Raw genomic sequence first — 25,181 nt, forward strand, 5'->3', positions numbered from 1 at the left:
CCGTCCCCATCCTGAGTGCTTTATATGTAATAGCTTGCTTGGTTCTTAGCCCATGCAACACCGAGAGGGGGTCCTGTTTCATCCACTTTATAGATGAGCACACTGACACAGGGGTTAAATAAATTACCCAGTGATCCCTAATAAGTGGCAGAAGCAAGATTCAAATCCAGACAGGCAGTCTGGTTCCAGATTCCAAGCTCTTAATTTTATTATATTACATATTTTTCTGGACAGTTAACTATTTTGTGTTTCTTCTCAGGAATCCTCTGTGGTACCAAGTACTTTTATTTGCTGTCTCCTCTCTCTGGTTTAGCATCCTCGAATTGCTGATGCCCTTTAGCAGATACTTAAATTCGTTTGTTCGATGTTGGGGTCATGAGAAACCCATACGGGTTCCAGTTTGCTGATGGTATAGGGGTGTAATTTATGCTTCCCGTAACTCCCCTGTTTCTTCAGATTTCTGCCACAAGATGGCCCCTAAGACTTGGGGATACCAGAGCTCAAATCCAGTGCTGGCTTCTCTTCTTTCTTCCCTCCCTGCATTCCTTGTCCCTCAAAACACGGCTTCTTATTCCTGCTCTTACTCCCCACCCCCTTTTAAGAATATTTTGTCAAACATTCTTATTCCAGCAGAATCAGAGAGAAACCTAGAGAGTGCTGGCTCTGTCACGCTGGTCCATTTATCAGCCTTTAACTGCTGATGTCATCTGCTCCCAGAGGGCTCTGTGTGGTCTGTGCCCCAGACCGGTCCTTGCCAGGGCCACCTGCTGACCTGACCACATCACAGGTATTTGATTCATTAAAATCTCTGGCTGGATGGCACGGTCGATTGTGGATCCATCATTGACCATTCTTTTTACCTGCTTCCTGTTCCGTCTGCACATCCCCAAGGAAATCTTCAAGGAATGCCATCACTCTGATTTTGTTGATTTTGCTTAGCCTGACTCTCATTGATCACAGAGTGTGACCCCCATGGGGCATTTAGGCAAGACTTTAAGCCAGCTCAACATATTCGATTCTTCGCTCTTAATCCATTCTTTTCTCTTTTAATTTCGAAACATTGCTTTGCTTCCTTCTGATTTTCTTTAGCACCAAAAACACCCTCCAATTACACATCCCTAAATACGGAAGCAATAAGGGAAATGTCAGCACTCATTTTCCAAACGTTTACGACCCTCTCCTGGTCTGGCTATTAAATATTGCACATTCAGATTGACAAAGCAATAAACAAGCTTCCAGGAGGACAGCCTCCAGTGCAGAAAGCCGACTTGTCAGTGGGTGTATTCTGCTGGGATTTACTGATGGGTAGTCAGGATGAATATTTAATACCCTCCCTCTGGATGCTGCCAAATCCGTTTTCTCCAATTTCTTATTGCTGACCTGGCAGATTGGGCGAGCTGAGGGCTTTTTCTTTGACTTGCATGGGTCCCGGGCATGTGAACTGTGGCTTTCCTTGTCACAGTCTGATAAGTGACAGGCTGCCTCATCCCAAGTGGGATTGGCCCCTACTTTCTTTCAGGAGAACCTGGGGTTCCCCTCCCAGGCCACGAGCCTGTGGCTTCTGCCTGCTAAGTGCTCAGAGACAGTGAGCACGAGTGCAAGGGCGCCTAGAGGAGTCCCCAGCACCCACCCCCAAGCCTCCAGGCCTCGTTGTCATGGTGATGCCAGGTGTACCAATTGGCAGGCCCTGCATAAAGGGTCACCGCTGTGTCTGCAGACAGGTGAGACAGGGCATGTCTGGGTTACCCCGAATTAGCTGTTTCTGCTTCTAAACCTTTGCTACTTTTCTCCTTGCTCCTTCCTCCCACTGCCGTCCACAAGCACATTTGAGCACCTACTGTGTGCCCGTTTCCATGCTGGGTGCTGCAGCTGCAGACTCCAGTCCCTGCCTGGAAGGCTGTGCTGAGGGCCTGGGAGGAGGGAAGCACGGGGAAAAGTCACAGGGGTGCAAGAGAGCCGGCCTGGGGTATGACCGATGGGCCCAGGGAGGGAATCGGCATGTGTGGGGGCGGGCAGTGGGATGTTTCCAGCTCAGAACAGAGTGTGTGCAGAGAACATCACGGACGGAGGAAGCAGCATGCTTGTTTTGATACGAGTGAAGCATGGGGTCAGGGAGGGGTTTGTCCCCAGGTACGTTGGCAAGAGCCAGGGGAGCCCCTTTTATATATATATTTTTAATGTTCATTCATTTTTGACAGAGAGAGACAAAGCATGAGGGGGGAAGGGCAGAGAGAGAGAGGGAGACACAGAATCCGAAGCAGCTCCAGGCTCCGAGCTGTCAGCACAGAGCCTGACGCGGGGCTGGAACCCACGGAGCGCGAGATCATGACCTGAGCCGAAGTCGGACGCTTAACCGACTGAGCCACCCAGGCGCCCCTAGGGGAGCCCCTTTTATACACAGAAGTATGGAGGGTCACCGTATGTGATGGTTAAAAGCACGGACACACCAGGCAGCCTGGCTTTGAATCCTGGCTCTACCACTGGTCAGCAGTGTGCCCTTGGGCAAGTGTCTGTAACATTGGGACTAATAATGCTTATTTCATAGGTCTGGTAGGGAGCAAGTAGTTAGCATTTCTGAAGTGCTTAGAGTAGTGCTCAGCATGTAGAGAGGATTATATACATTTGTTAAATAAGAACGTTCTAAACCGAGCAGGTAGGAGTTCCCATCATGCTCAGATCATATACTTCTTTTTATAACAATCCAGAACAGTCCCTTTACTACATGAAATTCCTAGACCATCTCACATTCCTACTCAACATAATCTTTAAAAATTGTCACAGTGCCCCAAATTGTGGAAAAAAGGACGAACTTTTTAGAGGGTGGTTCATAATAAAATGATGCGCTGTAACATGCTGTAACATGTAACGTGCTCAGGGTCGGCTACCCCGGGCAGAGGCACTGCGGCTCTGTCCCTGTGCACACCGGCCCGTGCGAGGGGCGTTGCTGTCCTGGACAGGGCGTCTGAAATCCTGAGCAACTCTTACAGCAGCACTGAACAGAGCAAAGGAAAACCCTTCCTTCGTTTACCTGGCGTATAGTGAAACCATGCCAAGAAAAAAAAAAAGTATTGTGGAGATAATAAAATGAAACGTGTGTAGGTTCTAGGCTCAGGGACAGAGTTTTCACCCGTATGAGCGTCCTTTGAAAGTCACATGGGACACGAGGTAGAGTTTTGTTGCATAGAACCATCCCAGACGGGGCTTTACATCTGTCGCAGGCGCTCGTCCATTAAATGTGACTAGAGCCCTTACCCAATCAATGTGACCAGGAAAGACCTGCCCACAGGTTTCCCCGGCGTCCCTGGGGGCCTTGCTGCCCTGTTGAAAACTGCTGTCGTGGGGCTGTTGCTGGGCTGGGAGCAACACGCTCCCGTTTGCAGCTTAGGAAGCTCTCCCTGGTGGGGGCTGAGGCTGCAGGCAGGAAGGCTGGAATGCAGGCCAAGTGTGAGGTTGGACACAGATTCTAGGGGCTCAAATGGGGCCTGGCCACGGGGAGAAGAGGAGCAGGGGCTTAGGATGTAACTGCTTGACTGGCAGGTGCCTTTGCCGTCTCCTTCTCTGAGAAAGGGTGGCACACGCACCCCCATAGTTTTCTCTTCTTGGCTGACTTGGTTCTTGCAAGTTGACAAACGTCTGCTGTCCAGCCGCTGTGACCCCCCCAATGCCTAACATTAAAGATCATTGTCACATGTCCTTAATAAAGCACAGCCTCTTCTCTCTCTCTCTCTCTCTCCCCCTCCCTCCTCCCTCACGGCTTGTGTCTCCTTTCCTACTACCACTGGCCTCTGCTCACCCCCTGCACAGAAGCTGCTGTCCCCTGGGTTTCCCGTGGCCACCTCACCACCACACCTGTGGCTTCTCTTGTGAGACTGCAGGTCGCTGGGCCTCCCCTGCGGCGTTTGTGATTCAGTGGTCTCAGCAGGTGCCCAGGTGATGCTACTGTGGGAAGGCCACGGATGCCCGCTGGGAGCCCCGGCGGGGGGGTGGGGGGTGGCATCATCTGACACGCACTCCAGGCCCCTCGCTTCATCTGCCTGCCGTATTGACTGCTTGCCCTTCCCTGAAAGTGGTGCACAGAGAAGTTCTCACCTTCGCTCACCTGGGTGCCCTTTCTCCCCCCCTCCTGTGCCTGGGGAGCACCTACCTAGTCACTTGTTTTTCAGGGCTGAGCTCAGAGGTCACACGCTTTTTGAAATGTGCTGTCCCTCCCATCACAGTCAGGATTAAATGCCTTTCCTTTATATTCCGTACCTCCAAGACGAGATCCATCACATATTTATTCGGTCATCCTTTTATTAGTTTGTTTAGCAAATGCTTGGGCCACAGATCATTCAGTGCCCTTTAAATAATTCAGTAGGAAAGAAAAGGCCTTTAAAAAGTTAACCTCAGGGTGCCTGAGTGGCTTATTTGGTTGAGCATCTGACTCTTGATTTCGGCTCAGGTCACGATCTCATGATTGTGAGACTGAGTCCTGTGTCGGCCTCTGTGCTGAACGTGGCACCTGCTTAAGATTCTTTCTCTCCCTCTTCCCCTCTCCCCTGCTCGCCTGCTTTCTCTGTCTCCCGCCGAAATAAAAACAAAAAATTTTTTTTGTAATTAACAGCTCTAGCTGGATGTAAGGGAATCCTTTACCAATGGAAGTTGTGTGTGCCAAGCACAGGTACAAAGCAGAATCCGCAGAATGGGTAGGTCGGCTGGTGGAGCGGGCCCCCTTCTGAGCTGGCTTCCTCCTTCCTCCTGATGCCTCCCACCTGTTACCACCCCGTCCTTGCTGTAACGCAGCGTCCTCTTCTCAAACCCACAGCACACGATTCCATTTGAGGAGAGGCCTAGGAAGGAAAGCCTCCAGATGCAGAAAGATAGAGCCCCTCCCTCAAACAGGGCACAGCTCTCCCAGCTCTGGGAGCCTGAGGTGTCCCCGGAGGCGGCGTGTGTGATAGGGTGTGACTGGAGCCTGTGCCGGCAGGTGGGGAGCCAAGTGGGGACCTTGCCCCGAATCCTCTCTTCCTGCCGCTTCCTCCTGCTGACTCGCTGTTGGGGATTAACCCGGCCTTGGCCCCCAGCATCTTTCCTTTTTCACCTCTACGTTGTTGCCTCTCGAAATCCACTCACTCACAGGGCCACGTCCAGGATTTCTCAGGCTTTAAGGTGCATGCGAATCACCCAGGGATCTTGTTAAAGGCAGATTCTGAGCCAGTGGGCTGGGGGGCGCCGGGGGGTGTGCGGGGTGGGGGGGTCCCAGAGTCTGCATTTCTAACAAGTTCCCAGGTGACCCTGGTGCTTGCTGGTCCAGGGGAGCACTTCAGTAGCAAATGTGCCAGTCTGACCCGTTGTCCTGTTGAGCTTTGAACGTGGGACTGAACCCAGAGACCAAAAAGAAATGGGAAGAGTGAAAATGGATTGCGTGTTCGTGATCCAGCAGGCTCTGCGCTAAACTCTTTCTATAGACCGTTGCGTTTAACCTGTACAGCACTCCTGTGAGGTGCTGTCATCATGCAGATGAAAATTCCTGCGGGCCTTGAGGGCCCCCGGGCTCCCCTGCCTCTGTGGAGGAGGGTGGTGTAGACAGACACACTGCCCAGGGCAGTACTGGACAGGACTCTGTGGATCTTCCTAATTAGTCGTGGGGGCTGCGGTCTCTGGGCTTCAGGGAAGGTCCTCCCTGCCCTTGAGATGCGGGAGGGAATTCAGAGCATAGAATAGGAGCTGACCCCTCGCCCACCTGTCAGGCATGCCCCACATTTCAAAAATGCCTCTCTTTCCAGCTTTTCAACACTTCACAATATTTTGACATGGGAAGGAAAGAAAAAAAAATGGCAATCCTTTGAAACATTTCTCTTTCTTGGATCCTTGCTCTGGGACCATGTGACCGAACTGAAGCTTAGTCATAGGATTCCAGTTTAACATATGCAGTTACTATAGCAATTGAGGTTTCCTTAGTAACACTTGCAAAAATAATCTGGCCCCAATTAATAATACATTTTAAAGCTCTTTCTACTCTGCACTGAACAGCCCAGTTTTCTTGGACAAGAACCAGATAATTCAGGTGGTATCATTTGTGCTGATGTAGATATCATTTGCATGCGGTGAATTGGGTTGGAAAGGAATGAAAAGGGAGCTGGGTGTTCTAAGTATTGCCGGAATCCGATCTGAAAAGTCGACTGGCAAGCTCGTGTGCATCCAGTTTGCTGAGCTTGGAAGCTAACTAGTAAACCCTGCCCAGGATTCCCGGCGTGCCCTGGAGGACTCTGTGTGTTTGAAGAAGGGGGAACGCGGGAGACTGGGCTCCAACAAAAGACGAAACCAGAAGGGTGGGCCGTGGGACCTGGGAGTCCTCTCATGTTGGTGCGTTCTTGATGGCTTGAGAAGGTCTGTGGGGACGTGAGTTCAGCCAGCAGTCCTTTGTGAAGAGTGTCACCCGACTCACCACTGAGTTACTTGTCCCTAGAGTGGCTTTTGTAGTAATGGTGTGGGGGATCAGATCCTGCCATCTGCAACGTTTGTCTGTGCGGGACCAGGGCATCCAAGTGACTGTCTGGGGCTTTCAGAAATTTGAGTTGGGATGTGAAAAGGTGCTTGCACTGATAGCTCCCCAGGAGGAATTCAGAGTTACATCTTCCTTTTTTTTTTTTTTTTAAATTTTTTTTTCAACATTTTTTATTTATTTTTGGGACAGAGAGAGACAGAGCATGAACGGGGGAGGGGCAGAGAGAGAGGGAGACACAGAATCGGAAACAGGCTCCAGGCTCCGAGCCATCAGCCCAGAGCCTGACGCGGGGCTCGAACTCACGGACCGCGAGATCGTGACCTGGCTGAAGTCGGACGCTTAACCGACTGCGCCACCCAGGCGCCCCACATCTTCCTTTTTTACAACTTTTTCAGTACGGAGAGGATGGTTGGTAGCGGGAAAGCAGAGCCAAGTGTCATAAAGATGGAGTGGGTATGATCCCAGATTACCTACGTAAGATATATGTCATTCGACCTTGGCTTCCTGCCACCTCAAAGGCGAGCATAGCCATTAATTAGCAGGTAGGGTGGCACTCCGGAGTCTGCCCTCCCTTCCGGTTTTGGAGCAGGCGGAGAGGGGAAGGACACTGGAGGTGGCTCCGTTCTGTCCCATTGCTCGGCATTTTCTTCTCTGCCTTCTCCCTCTCTCTGCCCCCTCCCTCTCTCTGCCCCCAGGAAGATCACCCCAGCAATCCCTGAACTACCTGCTACCATATTTCTCTCACATGCTCTCCCCCACATATCCCAGCAGACGCTGATTGAGTGCTTTTCCATAGCCCAGGCGCTGTGCCAGGCTCTGGGGGTGCAGTGACGAGAGCATCCCCTAGGCAGGACAGTGTTCTTCAGGGCATTCCTAGCACTTATTAGCATCAGGAAGGGCACACTCAGAATACTTGCAGACTGCAAGGGAAAAGCTTGATCTCTACCCACAGGGCGCTCAGAGGCTAGGGTGGAAGAGAGACTAAGGAAAAACTTCTGGAAGATATGTAGAAGATGTGGTGCCAGGGCAGAGAGGGGCTGCTGGCCCAGTAGGATGGGAGGGAAAGAGGGGGCATGGAAGGACGAGGGCACAGAAGGATCGGGGGTGTGGAGGGAGATGGTGGAGGGACATATAGGCAGAGAGGACAGCTGAGCAGAGACCAGAGCTCAAGGAGGAGGTGCAGGGGGCTGGGGAGGGGTGGGGGCGCTGGAGGGGTGAGTCACTGAGATGAGTGAGGACAGTTGGGTAAGAGCCAAATCCTGGAGGGACTTTGTACTGTGAAAAGGAATTTTTTTTTTCCTTTATGAGCTCAAGCAGTTGGGAGCCATTGAACTTCCTAGGCAGGCAAACGATTGAAGTTTCAGCTGGGTCCCCTGGAGGCTGCGTGCAGGTGAGGGGAGTAGGAAGGAGACAGGTGGAGGGATGTTGGGGTAAAACTGGCTCCGTGCAGCCTCCCTCACACCGAGCCATGCTTCGAAGGAAGCCCGTCCACGGCCGGCCCTCCCGGAACCGTGCGGGGCAAAACCAGGCCGGAGGCCGCACGTGAGGCTGGGGACGTTCCTGGGCGGGTGCGTGCGGTGATTGTGCTGAACCGCCCCCTTTCCTTTGCAGTGACAAAGCTGCAGGTGAGCAAGTCGAAGAGGACCCTCACTCTGGTGGAAAACAGGCCCATCCAGCTGAACTGCTCGGTTAAGTCTCAGACCAGCTCGAACTCCCACTTTGCGGTGCTCTGGTACGTGCATAAGCCCTCGGATGCCGACGGGAAGCTCATCCTGAAAACCACCCACAGCTCTGCCTTTGAGTACGGCACCTATGCCGAGGAGGAGGGCCTGAGGCCCCGGCTGCAGTTCGAGAGGCACGTTTCCGGGGGCTTGTTCAGCCTCACCGTGCAGAGGGCCGAGGTCAGTGACAGTGGCAGCTACTACTGCCACGTGGAGGAGTGGCTGCTGAGCCCCAACTATGCCTGGTACAAGCTGGCCGAGGAGGTTTCGGGGCGCACAGAAGTCACTGTGAAGCGGCCAGGTAAGACGAGGGCGCGGCCGGCACGGGGTTAGTACAGAGAGGCTTCCTGGGGGTGACGGGGCTCTGTGGGGTCCACACGGGGTGTGGGTGCAGGTGCAGAGACCTGCCTGGGGGTGATGGGGTGCCGCAGGGTCCACACAGGGTGTGGGTGCAGGTGCAGAGACCTGCCTGGGGGTGATGGGGTGCCGCAGGGTCCACGCGGGGTGTGGGTGCAGGTGCAGAGACCTGCCTGGGGGTGACGGGGTGCCGCAGGGTCCACGTGGGGTGTGGGTGCAGGTGCAGGGGCCGTCACCCTGGTGCACTGTGGGCTGCCCGCTTTGTCTGCAGTGAGAGCGTCCTGGTGCTGAGGGCAACCCCAGGAAAGCGTCCTTGACTCTGCTCTTACGGACAGTGTCTCCCTTACCAGGGAGAGGCCCGAGGGGCGGCTGTGCTGAGCAAGAGGTGGCAAGGGAGGGTCCCTGGCAGCTCCTGGGTCTCCTTTTGGGTTAGCAGGTCACACCCTGGAGCTCAGGCTGGCGCCAGCTCCATAGCCAGCATTCTGACCCAGAGGGCACTTTCTAGTCTCTGTCCTCTGCTTCCCCTTTCTTTCTTACTACCCATTTCAGGAACCCTCCCTGTCTGCAAAGCGATCCGCCCCTCTGCCACCTCTCAGACTGTGGGTGCGGCCCTCATTCTGCTGCCTGACAGACTGGGCCGGCACCTGACCTCTGCCGGAATGCTTCCTGGGGTGGGGAGCTTTCTACATCCGCAGGCCTCATGGGTGGAAAACCCCCCTCCGTGTAATTTCCCTCCAGGTTTAGGTCTGCCCCTGGAACAGCCCAGGATAACTTTGGGTCGTATCTTTTCACATGTGAAGGGTGCCCCGTCAGTCTCCCTTTCCCCTTGTTAAAGAGCTCTAAGCCCCACCTGATGTAGCCTTAAGCTCCCTGTCCATCCCTCATATCTGCGTGGCCTGTGATTTGTTGTCGCTGCCTGTCCTTCCTGATGGGCAGGGGTGCTACCCTAAGTCCCATGTCCATGCATTCGTTTATATGCTGTCCTCTCTGCCTGGAACGCCCCTCTCCCACGGCCTCTCCCCTGTCTCTACCCCATCCCCAAGACTTCACTCGACATCACCTCCAGGAAGGCTTCCCTGCTTTCTCCCATATTGCCAGAGGTTCTTTTTTCGTTATAAAATACCTAATGTAACAATTATTTGTTTGCAATTCTTTTCTACTCTAAGCACTTTGAGGACAGGGCTGTGTCTTTGTATTTTCAGCCACTGGCATGGTGCCGTTAATAAATATTGATTGAATAAGGAACAGATGGCTGCTTTCCTTGGACACCCCAGGGCCTTTGTAGTTACTGTTCTCTTAGCCTGGAACAGGTTGACCACAGATCTTCATTTATCTCATTCTTCCTCAGAGGTGTTTCTAGCTCATTTTTTTTTTTTTTTCAACATTTATTTATTTTTGGGACAGAGAGAGACAGAGCATGAACGGGGGAGGGGCAGAGAGAGAGGGAGACACAGAATCGGAAACAGGCTCCAGGCTCTGAGCCATCAGCCCAGAGCCTGACGCGGGGCTCGAACTCACAGACCGCGAGATCGTGACCTGGCTGAAGTCGGACGCCCAACCGACTGCGCCACCCAGACGCCCCGTTTCTAGCTCATTTTAACTAAAATAGCATCCTAGTCACTTTGTACCCCTTTCTCCCCTGCCTAGCACACACCCCCACCTGGCATTCTGTTTCTTTACTTATTCATATGTAAGAAATTATAAACTGCTTATTCGTATTTATACATATGGAAATTCACTCATCATGAAATATGTGTTATATATAGAAGTGTGCGTGCGTGTGTGTGTGTGTGTGTGTGTGTGTGTGTGTGTGTGTATTTTACCTTTCTGTTCCCATGGCTTGTCTCCCAGGAAGCTTCAATAAACACTTGTTCAGACAGCACATAGGACCAGATGCAGAGGCCTGGACGTGGCCTGGCCCCCCTTTTCCCTCCAGATGTTGTATTGCTAAGACTGCCCCAGTGCAGATTGTCACCCCCCTCAGTGGCACTTTTGGGAACCCTTCTGCTGATGTATTGCGGAGGAAGCTCTGGTCTGCCTGGTCCCTCTTGGTATTTCCAGAGACCTCAGGCCAGTCCTTGGGACTTTTGAAAACTGGCATTTGTCATTTGGCCTACACGGATTCTCTTAGGTTTCTGTTCTTCCTGTCTGTTTTCAGTTCTGGTCACTTTGTCTGGTGGGAGGACATGATCCCCCTGCCCACCAGATGTGTCATCCTTTCCCTTCACTTGTTTGTGCAGAAACTAAGAGAATCTTGGTGGATCCTAAATTTATTGAGGGACTCCCCCCATCTGAGACTACAGACCCACAGTGAGCTCACTGGGGCAGGAAGGAGGTTTGTCAAAATCCGTGTAGGGAGAGTCATCTCTGGGGAATACTAACACCTTAAACAGAAAACGCACAAGACCCTGATTAAAACAACACGTTCCTCCTTTTCAGTTGAGAGTTTTCGTTTCTTTTTTTTTTTTTTCCTTCCTCTGCTTCTCCTTTCTCTACACACCACCCCTCTCCTTTTTTTTTTTTTTTTTTTTTTTTTTTTGCTGATGAGAAAGAATATGCTTCTAGAGCTTTTGGAAAACACAAAGAAGAAAATAATCTTTCAACCCAGGACAACTAGAGTTAACATCTTCACACAACACACACACACACACACACACACACACACACACACACACGTATATGTATATTCTGGGGAGACCAGTTATTTAAAACAGTTTTTCTGTTATTTTTAATTTTTGACCTTTTAATACCAAAGGGTATTGCCTTCCATTGTAAAATACTCGGGAAGTTTTGAAATGTAAAAAGTAAAACGTGACGGTGTGCGGCCCTCTCCCTCTTCAGATGTCACTCCAAAGGTCTCCTTCCCCAGGTGTTCCTGCAATTCTGTAGCTGTTTGATCTCTCTGGTCCAGATAGACTCATTAGGACCTTTTATAAAATTACATGCCTGTCATCTGGGTGTACCATCATTAACGACACTTTTCTCTCTAGAGGAGGATCTGATGGGCTGAGCTGTCAAGTCACTGGTTCCATCCATATCGGGCTTTTCTTCACTAATGTCAGATCAGTTCTGTTCCCACCTCGAGAGGGAACCTGAGAAAGCAAGGACTGCGGTTCCTAAGGCCAACTCGGGGACATATTTAAACTGCTTCCTCTGTAGTTCTTTGGTGGTGGACAGTCCGGTATATTCTAGCCATCCTGTGGTCAGTTTTTAAAATTTGCTCTGGGCTTGAAAGGGGGTCTCAGCACGCCCTTTCCTGCCTGTCCCTTCGCAGCCACCCCTCTGGTCAGCTGTATGCTTATGGTCTGCTGTCACTGGGTGTGGAGGCATCCATAGCTCATGCTTGTCCTCCTCTGTGCATCTGAATCAACGAGATATAAATTGGGGGACAGCTGTTACCATGAACTGCTGTTGACAGTCCGGGCACTCGGACACGCAATCCAGGAACGCGTTATGTGTAGGGCGCCCCACCCGGAAGTGTTTCTGCTGATGGAGTGTGCCGCTGCCCTTTAGCACGGGGAGGGCAGCCGTCGGCCTGCGTTTGCAAAATGTGCATGCGAGAACCTGTTGTGCCTCTCTGCTAATGTGTCTTTCCTCCCCTTTCCAGACAGCCGCCTGAAGCTCAGCCAAGCGCAGGGGAATCTGTCGGTCCTGGAGACGCAGCAGGTGCAGCTGGAGTGTGTGGTGCTGAACCGCACCAGCGCTGCGTCCCAGCTCATGGTCGAGTGGTTTGTGTGGAAGCCCAACCACCCGGAGCGGGAGACTGTGGCCCGCCTGAGCCGCGAGGCCACCTTCCACTATGGGGAGCAGGCGGCCAAAAACAACCTGAAGGGGCGGCTGCATCTGGAGAGTCCTTCGTCCGGCGTGTATCGGCTGTTCATCCAGAACGTGGCGGTGCAGGACAGCGGGACCTACAGCTGCCGCGTGGAGGAGTGGCTCCCCAGCCCCAGCGGCGTGTGGTATAAGCGGGCAGAGGACACTGCCGGGCAGATGGCTGTTACTGTCATGCGGCCAGGTGAGGCTTCACATCCCCAGGCCCTCACTGCTCTGGGCGTTTCCCCTCATAAGTGTCCTACTTTGTGTGCTGCGCAACATACGTTGTTTGCGGTTAAACATAGGAGCATTTACATTTTGCGTTTACAATTGTCTCAGATTTTTTCCCCCCTAAGCGAACGGGAAATTGCACATCTGGCTTTGGCCTAAGGTGATCCTGTTTCTTCGCTAGAGTAACATTTTTCACTTGTTGCAGAACACAGAATATTTTCTCTTTAAAGAATACATTCAGATTCAGGAGGTGGTAGATATGCAAAAACTTTTGAAACAGTAGTCGTACGGTTCAAAAAATTGGGCTTGTAGGTTTTCAGTGGAAAACAATGGATTCATGTGCTTTAAATAGAAAATGATGAAATTTAGTCTTTCACTTCCTAATAATTTTATTGGTGCCGACGACTGTTCTGACTGCACTGTGTGGCTTTTCTTGTCCTTACTGTTGTTCCTAAAGTGGCTAAATGCACATAATTACTCAGTATAATGATCGTTACACATTTAAACCCATAATTAAAGCAGAGGTGAGCAGGATTCCTGTGTCCTCTGCAATATCACCTCCTCATTCAAGTCAGAGCGAAAAGTCAGTGCCTCCCCCCGCAGCAGACGTGGGGCAGGAATGAACTTTGTGGCTGGGCCAGTGCGAACGCTCCGTCTTGCCCATTTTCTGAGCATCCCAGGGCCTCTGTTGGTGGTCTGGTGGGAGCATTCGTCATGTTTCCACACCTGCGTGGAGCGGCTGTCTGCCTTGGTGGGACACGGGGGCCTCGCAGCTGTGCTCACCCCATGCGTCACGGAACACACACTTCGAGAGTGAACGTGCCCTTTGTTACAGGAAAGGGCATTATCTCTCTGCTCTGTGTCTTGCCGAAGCTGGACAGGAAATCACCTCTGCCTGGGGTTACTCCTATTTGCCATGAGCTTATGTGTTTTCTCTTTTCGCCTTGCTTAGAAACTGCCGCGTGTCTTCTTCCAAAGGTAAATTGGCAGAGACGTGGCATCTGAGTGTGCTCTTCTCCCCGGAGGCTCACCCGCTTGCACGTTGCCAAACCAGGGCTCCAGGTGGCCCAGGGGCAGACAGACATTTCTGGACTGCCCACTGCATTGCAGCTTAACCTACAGGGGAGGGGGAGAAGCACGCTTCTTTCTTGTGGCTTACACCTGAAGCAGGAAAGAGTGCTAAAGTCTGCACAGGGAGATGGTTTGGCCTCTGGCAGAAGGGGATGGACATGGGCCACCACATTAGTGAGAGACATGCTACAGGGAGTGGGGGGAGGACACGGGAAAGTGGGCCTGTTTCATTCAAAACACTTGTATTGAGTCATCACTAAGCACGCGAAGGAGCCAGGAAATTTACATGAAAAGTTAAGCGCCGGGGCACCTGCATGGCTCAGTCAGTTAGGCGCCTGACTCTTGGTTTCTGCTCAGGTCATGGTCTCTTCATTCTTGAGTTCAAACCCCTGTTCGTTGTGGAGCCTGCTTGGGATTCTCTCCCTCCCTCTGTCTCTCTCTGCTCCTCCCCCACTCAGGCTTGCTCTCTCTCTTTCAAAATAAATATATAAACTTAAAAAAAAAAGTGAATGCTTAAATTGTAAGCATTCAGACGAGAAGAAAGCAAAGGGAGAGTAGGTGGGGAAGAGGCCCTTCTGGGGTCTCTGCCATCTTGCCATTGCGTGGCATCACATTGGCCAGCCGCTGGGAGCTTTGGGACACCAGCTTGGTAGGCTCTGCAGGGCGAAGGTGCCCTAGGATGTGCCTTAATCTGTAGGATTCCTCTCTGATGGCTTGGGACACAGTCAGCCGTGATCTCTGCAAGGATGAACCGATGTGCGAGGGAGCAGGAGTCTCTATGATAGGGTATTCTCCACCCTGCCACGTTGCCTTCCAGCGTGTTCTCCCCCACCGGTGCTGGGCTGAGGCACACTTCCCACCACCTGTACCCAGGTCCTGAGCTTTCAGGTGCCCGTGACGCACACCAAGATTCTGGATGGGGGTGTGCGGGGGCTTGGCAGAGCCCCACAAAGGTGGGGGCGCCCAGCTTTGTGTTCACCTGTGAGCGACATGAAGCCAATTCATTGAAAGCCCAGGACAGTACCTGGGAAGTGGTCCTATTTGGTCTTTATCCAAGCAGAATCCGATTTGGTATCTCTGCTTTTGTGGCTGTTATGTTGGCATCTTTTGCGAGCATTTCATCAACAGGGCCAAACAGGCCATTTAGGAGGGAGGGAACGGATTATTTGTTGAGTACCTACCCCAGTGAGCCAAACAAAGGCAGGGGGGAGGCAGCAAAATGAAGATAGAGATTATAGCTGCCCGGTGGTGTCTGTGAGGTCTGACTCACCTGCTGGGGTAACCTCTCCACGGCTGTTTTGTGTCTCCAATCTCTGTCGGGAAGATGCTGTCCGGGACATCCTTCTGGGGTCTGTGCTCAAGGTGAGGGGCACTTTCGGGTCTGTTGTCTATGGCTGGGCTTCAGTCCTTAGCGAATACTTACCTCCTCGGTTCCCTGGGGCATAGGTAACCATCTACATGCACACAGTTTAAACTCCAGAACTGCTGAAGGGTGAATTCCTTGTCCAGGGTTGCCATAACAAATTAGCACAAGCTTCGTAGCTTAAAACAACAAAAATTTATTGTCTGATGGTTCTGGAGGCTAGTGGTCTAGAAGCAAATTATCAGCAGGGCCAGGCTTCCCCCGCTGAAGTTTCTAGGGAAGAATCCTTCCTTGCCTCTTCCAGCTTCTCTGTGGTCCCAAGTATTCCCTGGCTTGTGGCTGCATTGCCCCAGTTCACACGGCCTTCTCTCTGTGTGGCCCCTTCTCTTCTCAGGACACCGGTCGTTGCATGTAGTGCCCACCCTAAATCCAGTAGGAGTTCATCACACCTGCAAAGACTTTATTTCCAAATAAGGTCACATTCTGAAGTTCCAGATAGGCATGAATCTTGGGGGTGGGGGGACCCTTCAGCCACTGCAAGAGGTTACAGTGAAAGTAAGTGTCCCTTCCTCCCCGGATTCCCATGAGCAGCCGTGTTACCCACCTCTTGTGAGTTCTTCCACAGATATTTTGTGCAAATGTAACCAAATCCACGTGTCCGAACAAAACACATTTTCTTCTGCATACAGTGGCACACAGGATGCACAGCTCTCCTGTAGTCTAGCCATCTTCCCTGGGCCCTTCCTCATCTCTGCCACGTACTACTGCCTTACTCCTTCCAGTAGTAGGTGTGTATTGTGTGTTACTGTGTTACTAGAGTGTATTTGGTGATGGACACACGGGTTGTTTTGAGCAGAGAAACTAAAACAGCCTCTTCCTCCTTTTTTGCCCCTCACCTCCCCCAGACGCCGCCCTGCAGGTGGACACGGTGGTCCCCAATGCCACGGTGTCCGAGAAGGCAGCTTTCCAGCTGGACTGTAGCATCGTTTCTCGATCAAGTCAGGACTCCCGCTTTGCCGTGGCCTGGTACTCTCTGAGGACTAAAGCTGGAGGGGAAAGGGGAGGCCCTGGCCTGGGAGAACAGGAGGAGGAGGAGGGGGACGAGGAGGAAGAAGAGGACCTCACAGAGCGGACGGCCCTGCTGAGCGTGGGCCCGGATGCTGTCTTTGGCCCAGAAGGCAGCCCGTGGGAGGGCCGGCTTCGCTTCCAGAGGCTCTCCCCCTTGCTCTACCGGCTCACCGTGCTGCAGGCCAGCCCCCGGGACACGGGGAACTACTCGTGCCGCGTGGAGGAGTGGTTGCCCGGCCCCCAGAAGGAATGGTACCGGCTGACGGAGGAGGAGTCGGCCCCCATCGGCATCCGTGTTCTGGACACAAGTGAGTTTTCCCAGGTTACAGGGGAAGGAGGTCCCTGCTGGTTCCAACTGTTGATTCCAGCGGTCTGGAAGAATGAAATCAGAGCTCAATTATGGCTCAGTAAGTGGTATTCCCACCTGTCCCAGGCATTTGGGCTTTGAAACACCAGTTCGTGGAATTGACCCTTGACTGCCCCACGTGGGTAGGAATTAAAGTGATCACAAGCCTGATGTCCCACCAGATTCTATTTTAGTGAGAGCTCATCGTCCAAGTATATTGGTAGGTGTTACTGGTGGCTCCATAGCCAGCCTGGTCCCTCTTTAGCCAGTTACCGTGTTTCAGACTCATAAGAAGGGAGAAAAAAAAAACCAAAACAATGAAGCCTGAGTACAGTCTGTGTTCTTGGTTCATGTGTATTTTGGAGGGTGATTTCGAGGTTTAGGGGGATGTCGCATGGTTGGGAGAACCAACTAGTAGAAGGGCAGTGGGTGATGCCACAGGGCATCTGGGAAGGGCTTAGCGGCGGCCCTGCTCCCTTGGTCCAGGACTCGGACTTCTCACCCAATCAAGGAACTCCATGGACAGAGACCAGAGGAAATAATGGCTGTGCTGAATAATTTGTTCTAACAGGGCACTCTTACAGTTGCCTTTTGTCAGAGCGTGGGACATGGCAGACTGAAGGCGGTGTTTGTTACAGTAGAATTAGCCTGGAACGCAGAAAGACAGAATCTGCTAGAAACTGTAACTTCGTTTCCGTTTCAGCCAATGCATTTTACTAGGTAATTCTGACTTGAATGTTTGAGCTTTGTCAGCTTTTTCTTTTCTTTGACTACCTCCTGTTGATTAGATGGAACCATATGAAATTGAGGTTTTGTAAGTGAAAAGTGGGTGGAGCAGGGAACTATCAGCGATTTCATGTACTGTGGAAATCTAATAAGCATGTGCTGAGTTTTCTTCATAATACTGATGACAACAGCTGTGCAGTAGAAAAGAACGCAGAGAAAAGCCTAAATGAGACTCAGACCCCTGACAAACTAGTGCATGACCCAAAAGGACAAGGGAAGGTGTTTAGACCTGTCTGCCCACCGCGGATGCCCATATTTATTACGTTTCGTAGAACGTGGTGATCAGCCAGCAGCCTTATTTTCCAGGGCAAAGGGCAGGTTACCAGGGGCTGGGCCCCTGCTGAGGCCTTGTGGGTCTGGGAAGTGGGGGGGCCGGTTTCATCCTCTTCCATATCCAGAATGAATTCTGTAGCCACAGACACACTTTTGGACACTTGTAAATGGTCCGTAATGGCATTTCAGTTGATAATGTTAACCACTGCTAAGGTTACTCAAGTAACCATCGTCTCTGGTAAAACTGCTCTGAGAAGCTGGCAGGGAGAGAATGTGTCACTTCCCAGAGAAGCCCACTTGGAGCATAGCTCGGCGCCAAGGGACATGGGAAACACCACCGGGCAGGAGGTGCGGACTCGGTGCAGTCAGCATCTTCTTGTATGGGCAGCTGGGTTCACGGTCAATAAACTACATTTTCTTATATGACTTTCCAAGCCGCAGTCCTGGCTCCCGGTGGGAAATGGGGGCACCGCTTTGAATGAACTTCCAGCTGTGAGTGGAAGGAGGCGCCGCCGTGAGGACACGGCCAGGAGGGTGGTCCCCCCACCCCTGGCAGCGGCAAGGGAAGGACAGGGTGGGCGCGGGGGTCGCGGGTGGGCTGGGCCAGGTCTTGAGGCACAGAGGCGGGCGGTCCAGGCTCCCCGCCCTCACTGTCCTGCCTCTGTTTCAGGTTCCACCCTGCAGTCCATCATCTGCTCCAACGACGCACTCTTCTACTTTGTCTTCTTCTACCCCTTCCCCATCTTCGGCATCCTCATCATCACCATCCTGCTGGTGCGCTTCAAGAGCCGTAACTCCAGCAAGAGCTCCGACGGGAAGAATGGGGTGCCCCTGTTGTGGATCAAAGAACCACACCTCAACTACTCCCCCACATGCCTGGAGCCCCCTGTGCTCAGTATCCACCCAGGAGCCATAGACTAAGGGGACCGCAGCGGCCCTCAGCCGCGGAGGAGCTGACAGTCTCCCTTCCTGCCTCTTGCTCTGTGATCGGACGGCGGGCAGACGGCGCTGCAACTCTTGGCAGCCAACAGTCAGACTTGAGCAACGTTCCAAGTCCCGGATCCCGCACAGAGACAGACCGCCTCTAGGTGGCAGTCGTGGTCGGTTAGCTGTTTTGGAGCAGATGTCCTTATCCTGCAGAATTAGGCTTCTTGTTTTTGTTTTTGGTAATGTAGTGAGTAGCTCCAGATGCCACATCTACTCACTGATTTATATCGTATTCTCAGATAGATGTTACAGGGGTTCTTATTCTTTGTAAGGGACTCTTTTTAAATCCCTCCGGTTTACCCTTCTTGGGTTCCGTAACGTTGCGGACGAATTTCTCGTAACATACCACCGATGGCCAAAGGGAGGACGGACTTTTTGGTGCAAAGGAATCTCTTCCAGGACTCTTTGTTTCTGCATACTTGAAAATACTACTCACGGATCAGAAACATGCCCAAACGTTTTTTACTTTCTTAACGAGACTTGAAAATTATGTGTCATGCGGGCCCAATTTGTATCTTATCTTTTCCCTCAGCTGGAGTTGTTGGAACCACTTTGTAGTCAAGATGAAAGCATTGAATTTTGCTTCAAAGAACTGTGTACGTACGGGAGGAATCCTGCATAACCCCATTAGAGTAGACGATGCCCGACTGGACTGTCAGGGAAGCAAAAGTAGGCTTCGTTCCAACCTTGCCAAAAAATTATATATTTAAAAAAAAAAACAAAAAACACAACTTTGTTGGAGAACAAGTCAAAAGCCCCAAACAGCACACGCTTTGCTGGCTAACCTGGACAGAAGGCTGCATTTAGCAGCCACTGACTTTCAGATTGATCAAAGCCAGTGATTAGTGAAGGAAGGAAACAAGGCTAGTTGTCGGCTTGATCTGTTTCGCAGGAGCGGCCTCGAACTGGTAACTGTGCATGGGTGGGCTTCTATTTTAAGGTGCTTTGCCACACTCTTAAAGGACAGTGGCCAGTGAGCCTGAAAAGGGGGCCGTGCTGAGCTGAACACACAGGGCCCAAGCAGCCACCGTATGCACCCTACACCGGAGGGCACGGGGCCCGGCAGACCGCTGAGTTCCTCCAGGAGTCGGTGGTGGGAGGGCGGTGGTTTCCAGAGCCTGGAACTTGGAGACCAGGGGAGAGATCACCACCACCCTGGAGATACGAAGACTAGGTTTTTCTTCTTCCTTCCAGCTAGATTTCCCTCCAAGGTAACGGTGTCTTTCTCATTCACCATTTCTCTCTCCATGTGTCTCACTGCCATAAGAGTATCTGCCTAGGAGAGGTCCAGACACAGCCTGTTCTGTAACCCTTGCAGACCACCTAGTCTCGGCTTAGAGTCACCTCATGCCGGTGCAGGGTTTTGCCCTTCCCCTTCTTAGATCTTGTTTGTGGTCTTAGGTGATTTGGTTGTTCACGGTTACGGTGGCTTTTTATTCGAATGCCCATTAGAGCCCAACAAGGCCCCAGTCGCCCTGTTCGTTCACACTATGGAGCAGGGTGCTTAGCACCCGCCCCCCCACCCCCACCCCACTCCTGTGCCCTTTTGCTCACCCCAGGGGAGAAGCGTGCCCTGACTTTCCTATATTTTGCTGGCCAAGAGCGCCATCCCCTTTCCTCCGGGAACTTGCATCTTGAACCCCACGGGTACACCCTGCTTAGAAAAAGCCACTGGGGATTCTGGAGTGAAGTCTGAGCAGAGGGATTGTTGTCTGTCCTGAGACGGAACAGACTCCACGGGAGGCCGTGTGGGTGCCCATCCGCATCGGGGTCTTTGGGTGTGCAGGTGGTGGCCTGGGTTTTCAGCAGACGCCTTGCTATGCCGCAGCCCAGGGGAAGCAAGGTGATGGACTGGCTTATGTAGTAGACCGGTCTCCTCTTCCTCCCCGCACACCAGTACTGTCCTCTGAGACCCTGTGTAGGCACCACACCTTAATCCCTAACACGCTCATATCCATGTATTATGTATGCTGCAGCAACACTTTGGGGGTACAGTCAGGCTCAGGGGTGAGGGAAGGAGGCAGTCCTTTGCCCCATTTCTTCATTACAGGTGCGTGGGCTTTCTGTGGGAAATCAGCCCCTGCCTTGTAGCCTGAGTGCTTGAGGGAAGACGCCCGGCTTTCCTCTGTGTGAAGGGTGTGAAGGGAAAGATGCCAGAGGGCTGGGACTGGCTGTGTAACTACTAAGAGCCCAGCTTGCCCACAGGTATAGAAAAGTAGGTGATGCACGCAATTAAAGATGTGGAGTGGTTACAGGAAATTTGAAAGGAAGAAAAGAAACCGAAGCCAGTATTTTAGTAATTTTTTTTTCCCCGTGTGTATTTTCTGTTGGGCTGGGGGATACCATCAAAGGGTGAGCTTTTCAGCTTTCTGTGAAGATCCCCAGGACCTTGTTTGGCCATTTCTATGGAAATGTGGTGTCAGATGAGCGGTAATGGTGCCCTCCAGTGGCTGGGAGACCTCATTGCACATGGCCTTGCCGGAGCTCGGAGCATTGGACCAGGAGAGGAAAAATTGCCAACTGGTTCTCTGGACGTACTTATCTATGGCTACAATGTTGCATTAATGAAAAACTACACTGTGCTAGGCCCATTCCGGACACGGATACGACCGGCACCCTCTTTCATCAGGGTGTTTCTGTAGCAGGTTTTCATATTCTTTTCAAACAATGGTTTCTCTGCGTTTATTGTTGAAAAAAACAGGTGGGGTAAGAAAACTACCCATGCATGATGTAGAGAGCTGTTGATTTGTTTTTGTTTGTTTGTTTTTTTAAAGGAAAACTATTTGTAAAATGTTGCACTAAAATGTTTTATATACACTTCAGAGACCTGTAGTAAATTATGTTGAAAATATGGCTGTTTACAGTTACTGGAGTACACGGTCCTTCTTTCTCCTCCCCCACCCCCACCCCTCCCACCCCTTAACAGCCTCTCTTGCTCTGTGACACTGTCCCCTGGGGGTCTGGAGTTCTGCTCCTGACTTTGGCCTGCTTGGCTCCAGGGTCAAGAATTGCAGCCTTTACCGCCACATCCTGCCCCACAGCCTAAAGCGTGCCTTTGTACAAACGATGACTTAAAAAAAAAAAAAAAAAAAAAACAACGCTTTCTCGACACTTGACTGTCATCTGCTGAGAACTTATCGTAAAAGGCTACGCGGCCTCTAGATCTGTGCAACACACAACACACCCGGAGTCCCCAGAGGCGGTTTCAGAATGGAACTTGTGAGCCTAGCTTTCCTTTTTAGCGGGGTGGGACAGGATGGGGTGGGAGGAAACTGGCGGAGAAGGGAAGAACAGCAGGAACAGAGGCGGAGGGCCTCTGCAGCAAGACCACACCATCTCTCCCAAACGATGTGCTGCTGTCCTGACCCGGGAAATTGTCAGCAACCATTTTCCAGGATGGAGGACAGAGCAGCACCAGCACACCAGCCTCTGTGTCCTGCACACCTGGAATGCTGGGATGTTTGTGGGGCCGGGGGGGGGGGTGGGGGGGGGAGTTCAGCCCTTCTGCAAAGTGAGAATGACAGAATGATTAAAGCCACACCAGCCTTACAGCATTAGGCAGAACCCATCTGTAATTCTTTAAATGGCACAGAATATGCAAAAGCAACTAGAGGGATGGTAAAAAGCAGAGGGAGGCGCTTCCTTTTCTTTTTCTTCTTTTTAAAAATCAAACCTTTCAGAGGCTTTAATGTGTGTTTTCCCCAGCTCCACAGCCCTATCTGCAGCATCCTTATCAACTTCTTGCAGCTGCTGGCCTGGCTAGGACTTGAAATGTGATTGTTTATCCCTTGGGTATCCAGAATGGCTCCATGTTAAGCCTTACATATTACTTTTGCCTAATTTTTTCCCCAAATGCTCTCTTTCTGCCAGGGAACATTTTAAAAAGGGAAGACGACTGCCCCTCTACGCCTTTGGTGCAAATCTGCCCAGTGTTTATGTAAGTGAAGTGAACGGACACTTCCGAAGCAAGAGGCAGAGACAATTTCCATGTATGTGGGATTAGGGGTAGTGTTGTGCTCAGTGCATTCTGAAATGTCTAAGCTTCCTTGGGGGGAGGGGGGTGGTAGTTACAAGGTTGGCAAGAACTAGAGCCAGGGTACCAGAGAGGGACATGCTTGGAAGAGCAGCCACCCCATGCCACATGAACAGGCTGAAATGAGGCCCCCTTTCTTACCCCTAGTTCATGATTATCTACACTGACAAGCTGATAAAACTGGACCTCTCAATACTGGCCACGGGACGAAAAATATGTCCACTCTCCTTTTGATGGCGAGTCCTCAGTATATGAATTGAGCCTTTTTGGCTCGTTGCGTAATTCAGGTCCACCTTTCTGAGCCACTTTTGATTCATGAAGTCGGCTAGGCCATGCATATAGGCTCTTCTAAAAATGCTTGATAGAAGCACAGCATTTCTCTTAATAAAAGACCTGACACCGATTGTCAGTCTTGGTCAGAGGAGCGTCCAGCCAAAGAATCCTATCTCACCCAAAGGCTGGAGACCATGACCTGAAGCATACTTCCCAGCCCCAGGTGACTGGGCAGTCCTTTCCTCTGCCCTGCTCTTGAGAGGGTTGGCGGCTCCTGCTGGCCAGTCCCAGCAACGGCACAGCTGCCTATCCCAAAGTTGCACCCGCTCTCCTGCCAAAGGGCGAGAGTGGCAATTTGGATTTCACGTTAGTTGGACTCCCAGTCCTGCCCCTTACTGTGTGTCCTTGGACAAGTGGTTTACCTTCTCTGAGCCTGTTTCCTCCTCTGTGAAACTAGGGACAGCAAGAAGATAAAATTATTTCAGGTAACGCATTTAACTAACACAGGGCCTGGCTTAGCGCTCAGCAGGTGTTTGCTAGGATCACTTCTTGGTTCAAAAACTCTCAGGGGCTCTCCAGTGTCTAAAAGTTTGACCCTATCCTAACTTTCCCGGTTGGTCTGAGTTCCTACCAGCCAGGGGCAGAGCAGAAACTTGATTTCCTCACGTTTTGTGCTGTTCGCTGCCCCTGCCTCACGTTCCCAGTATCTACACATAGTAGGGGGTGTCTTAAGCTAGCATGCTTCATGGTACGTGACATTGGTCCCAGAAACTTCACCGATAGAGATAGCTTTTAAGATGTTATGGCTGATTTAAGAACTAAGGAATTCTTACGGTTCAAGTGTTTGGAATGGTTTTGGGATCCTCATTTGATGTTGGAGATGACATCAGCAAGAAAGCACACTTCCACTCAGTTTCACAAGTGACATGTTAGTGTTTACTAGGACAGGAGGGAGTCCTGTTCATGGGGAGAGCTTCCAGGTCCCGTGGAACTTAGAGTTCCCCTGACTCCCATCACTGGACAGAGGCAATTCCTGTGCAGACAGGGAGACCATCGTGAGGAGCTGGTTCTGGGAGCAGAGTAATTTGGTCTGGGGTCAGACAGGCAGCAGAGAGGGCAAGCCAATCAAGAAGACTAATCACTAGGGTGAAGTGTTCCAGATGCCTGCTGCAGCCTGGGCGGGAGGTTTTGCGGGAGGTCACACAGTGAGGGGATCCACCACACCGGACTCCTCAGCCTAAGGGAAAGTCCACAGTTGAGATGGAGGTAGAGAGGAAAACACAGAGGAAACTGAGAAGGGAGAAACCCAAGGCTGGAAGTCCCAGCTCCGGAGGAAAGGAGTGCTGGGCGTCGGGGGCAGCCTTTAGGAAAAGGTGGCTCGACCTCGAACGAGATCGGCGGGACCAGGTAATCCCGCACATCCTAGCAGGGGTCCAAAATGTTTCCTTTTAATGTGCGCGGACAGTGACCCGCAGGAAAGGCGAGCCCCGCGCTCTGCTGTTGCAAAGCGCTGAAGGAATGAAGGGCCTGGGAGCCTCCCAGTCCTCCGGTCACCGCAGAGGCCGGCCGAGCGGGGCGCAGCTCCCCCTACCCCCACTTGCGGACACATGCCTCCGTCTCGTCCCAAACGTCCAGCAAAAGTGCTGCAGGAGGTGGAGGAACTAACACAAGCTTGGTTTTAAAGACGCAAGCCACCGTGAAGGGACAGCTCCACAGAGCAGACGGGGAGGCGGCGGAACGACTTTGGGGACCGGGGGGAGGCAGGACGGCGTCTGGAGGAAGGAAGCTCCAGAGTTGGAAGCTGGAGCGAAGCATGTGGGTGGGGCAGGGCTAGCGAGGGGGCGGGATGGGGCGGGACCGGGGCTAGCAAGGGAGAGGGCGGGGTAGGGCGGGGCCAGCGAGGCGGCGGGGCGGGGCCAGCGAGGGGCGAGACGGAACGGGGCCAGCGAGGAGACGGGACGGGGCCAGAGAGGGGGCGGGACGGGACGGGACCGGGGCTACCAAGGGAGAGGGCGGGGTAGGGCGAGGCCAGCTAGGTGGGGCGGGGCCAGCGAGGGGCGAGGCGGGACGGGGCCCAGCGAAGCGGCGGGGAGGGGCCAGCGAGGGTGGGGCGGGGCCAGCGAGGAGGCGGGGCGGGGCCAGCGAGTGTGGCGCGGGACCGACGGGAGGGCGGGACCGGGCCTGCGCGCGGCGCCGGGCGGAGCTGCCCTGGAACTTGCAGCCCACCCTGGCCCAGTCCGGGCGTAGAGGCTGGCCGGACGAGCCATGCACGCGGGGAGAAACGGGCTCTTGGCCGCGGGGATTCTCGGTGTGGCCTGTCTGGTACTCCATTTGGGTGAGTGAAGGCCTCCCCCGGGACCCGGCGGGGACTG

The 25,181-nt window shown here is 52.4% G+C and overlaps 2 protein-coding genes across 9 annotated transcripts in view; both read left to right on the forward strand.

Annotated features, from left to right (window-relative positions):
* IGSF3 (immunoglobulin superfamily member 3) overlaps positions 1-21,354 on the forward strand; it is a 93,790-nt gene extending 72,436 nt beyond the window's left edge. For all 7 annotated transcript variants that reach the window (XM_058716080.1, XM_058716081.1, XM_058716082.1 and 4 more), the window contains 4 exons: positions 8,099-8,509; positions 12,173-12,580; positions 15,949-16,419; positions 18,187-21,354. In XM_058716080.1, the coding sequence (XP_058572063.1) occupies positions 8,099-8,509; positions 12,173-12,580; positions 15,949-16,419; positions 18,187-18,437 (1,541 nt within the window). In that variant the 3' untranslated portion in view covers positions 18,438-21,354. The remainder of the gene's footprint in view (positions 1-8,098; positions 8,510-12,172; positions 12,581-15,948; positions 16,420-18,186) is intronic.
* Positions 21,355-24,949: 3,595 nt separating this feature from the next.
* Positions 24,950-25,181, forward strand: part of CD58 (CD58 molecule) — a 41,195-nt gene continuing 40,963 nt past the window's right edge. The window contains exon 1 of one of the 2 annotated variants that reach the window (XM_058716086.1): positions 24,950-25,144. In XM_058716086.1, the coding sequence (XP_058572069.1) occupies positions 25,075-25,144 (70 nt within the window). In that variant the 5' untranslated portion in view covers positions 24,950-25,074. The remainder of the gene's footprint in view (positions 25,145-25,181) is intronic. The other variant, XM_058716085.1, reaches the window with a different exon arrangement.

This window comes from Neofelis nebulosa, chromosome 2 (assembly GCF_028018385.1).
Source record: "Neofelis nebulosa isolate mNeoNeb1 chromosome 2, mNeoNeb1.pri, whole genome shotgun sequence".
Classification (NCBI taxonomy): domain Eukaryota; kingdom Metazoa; phylum Chordata; class Mammalia; order Carnivora; family Felidae; genus Neofelis; species Neofelis nebulosa.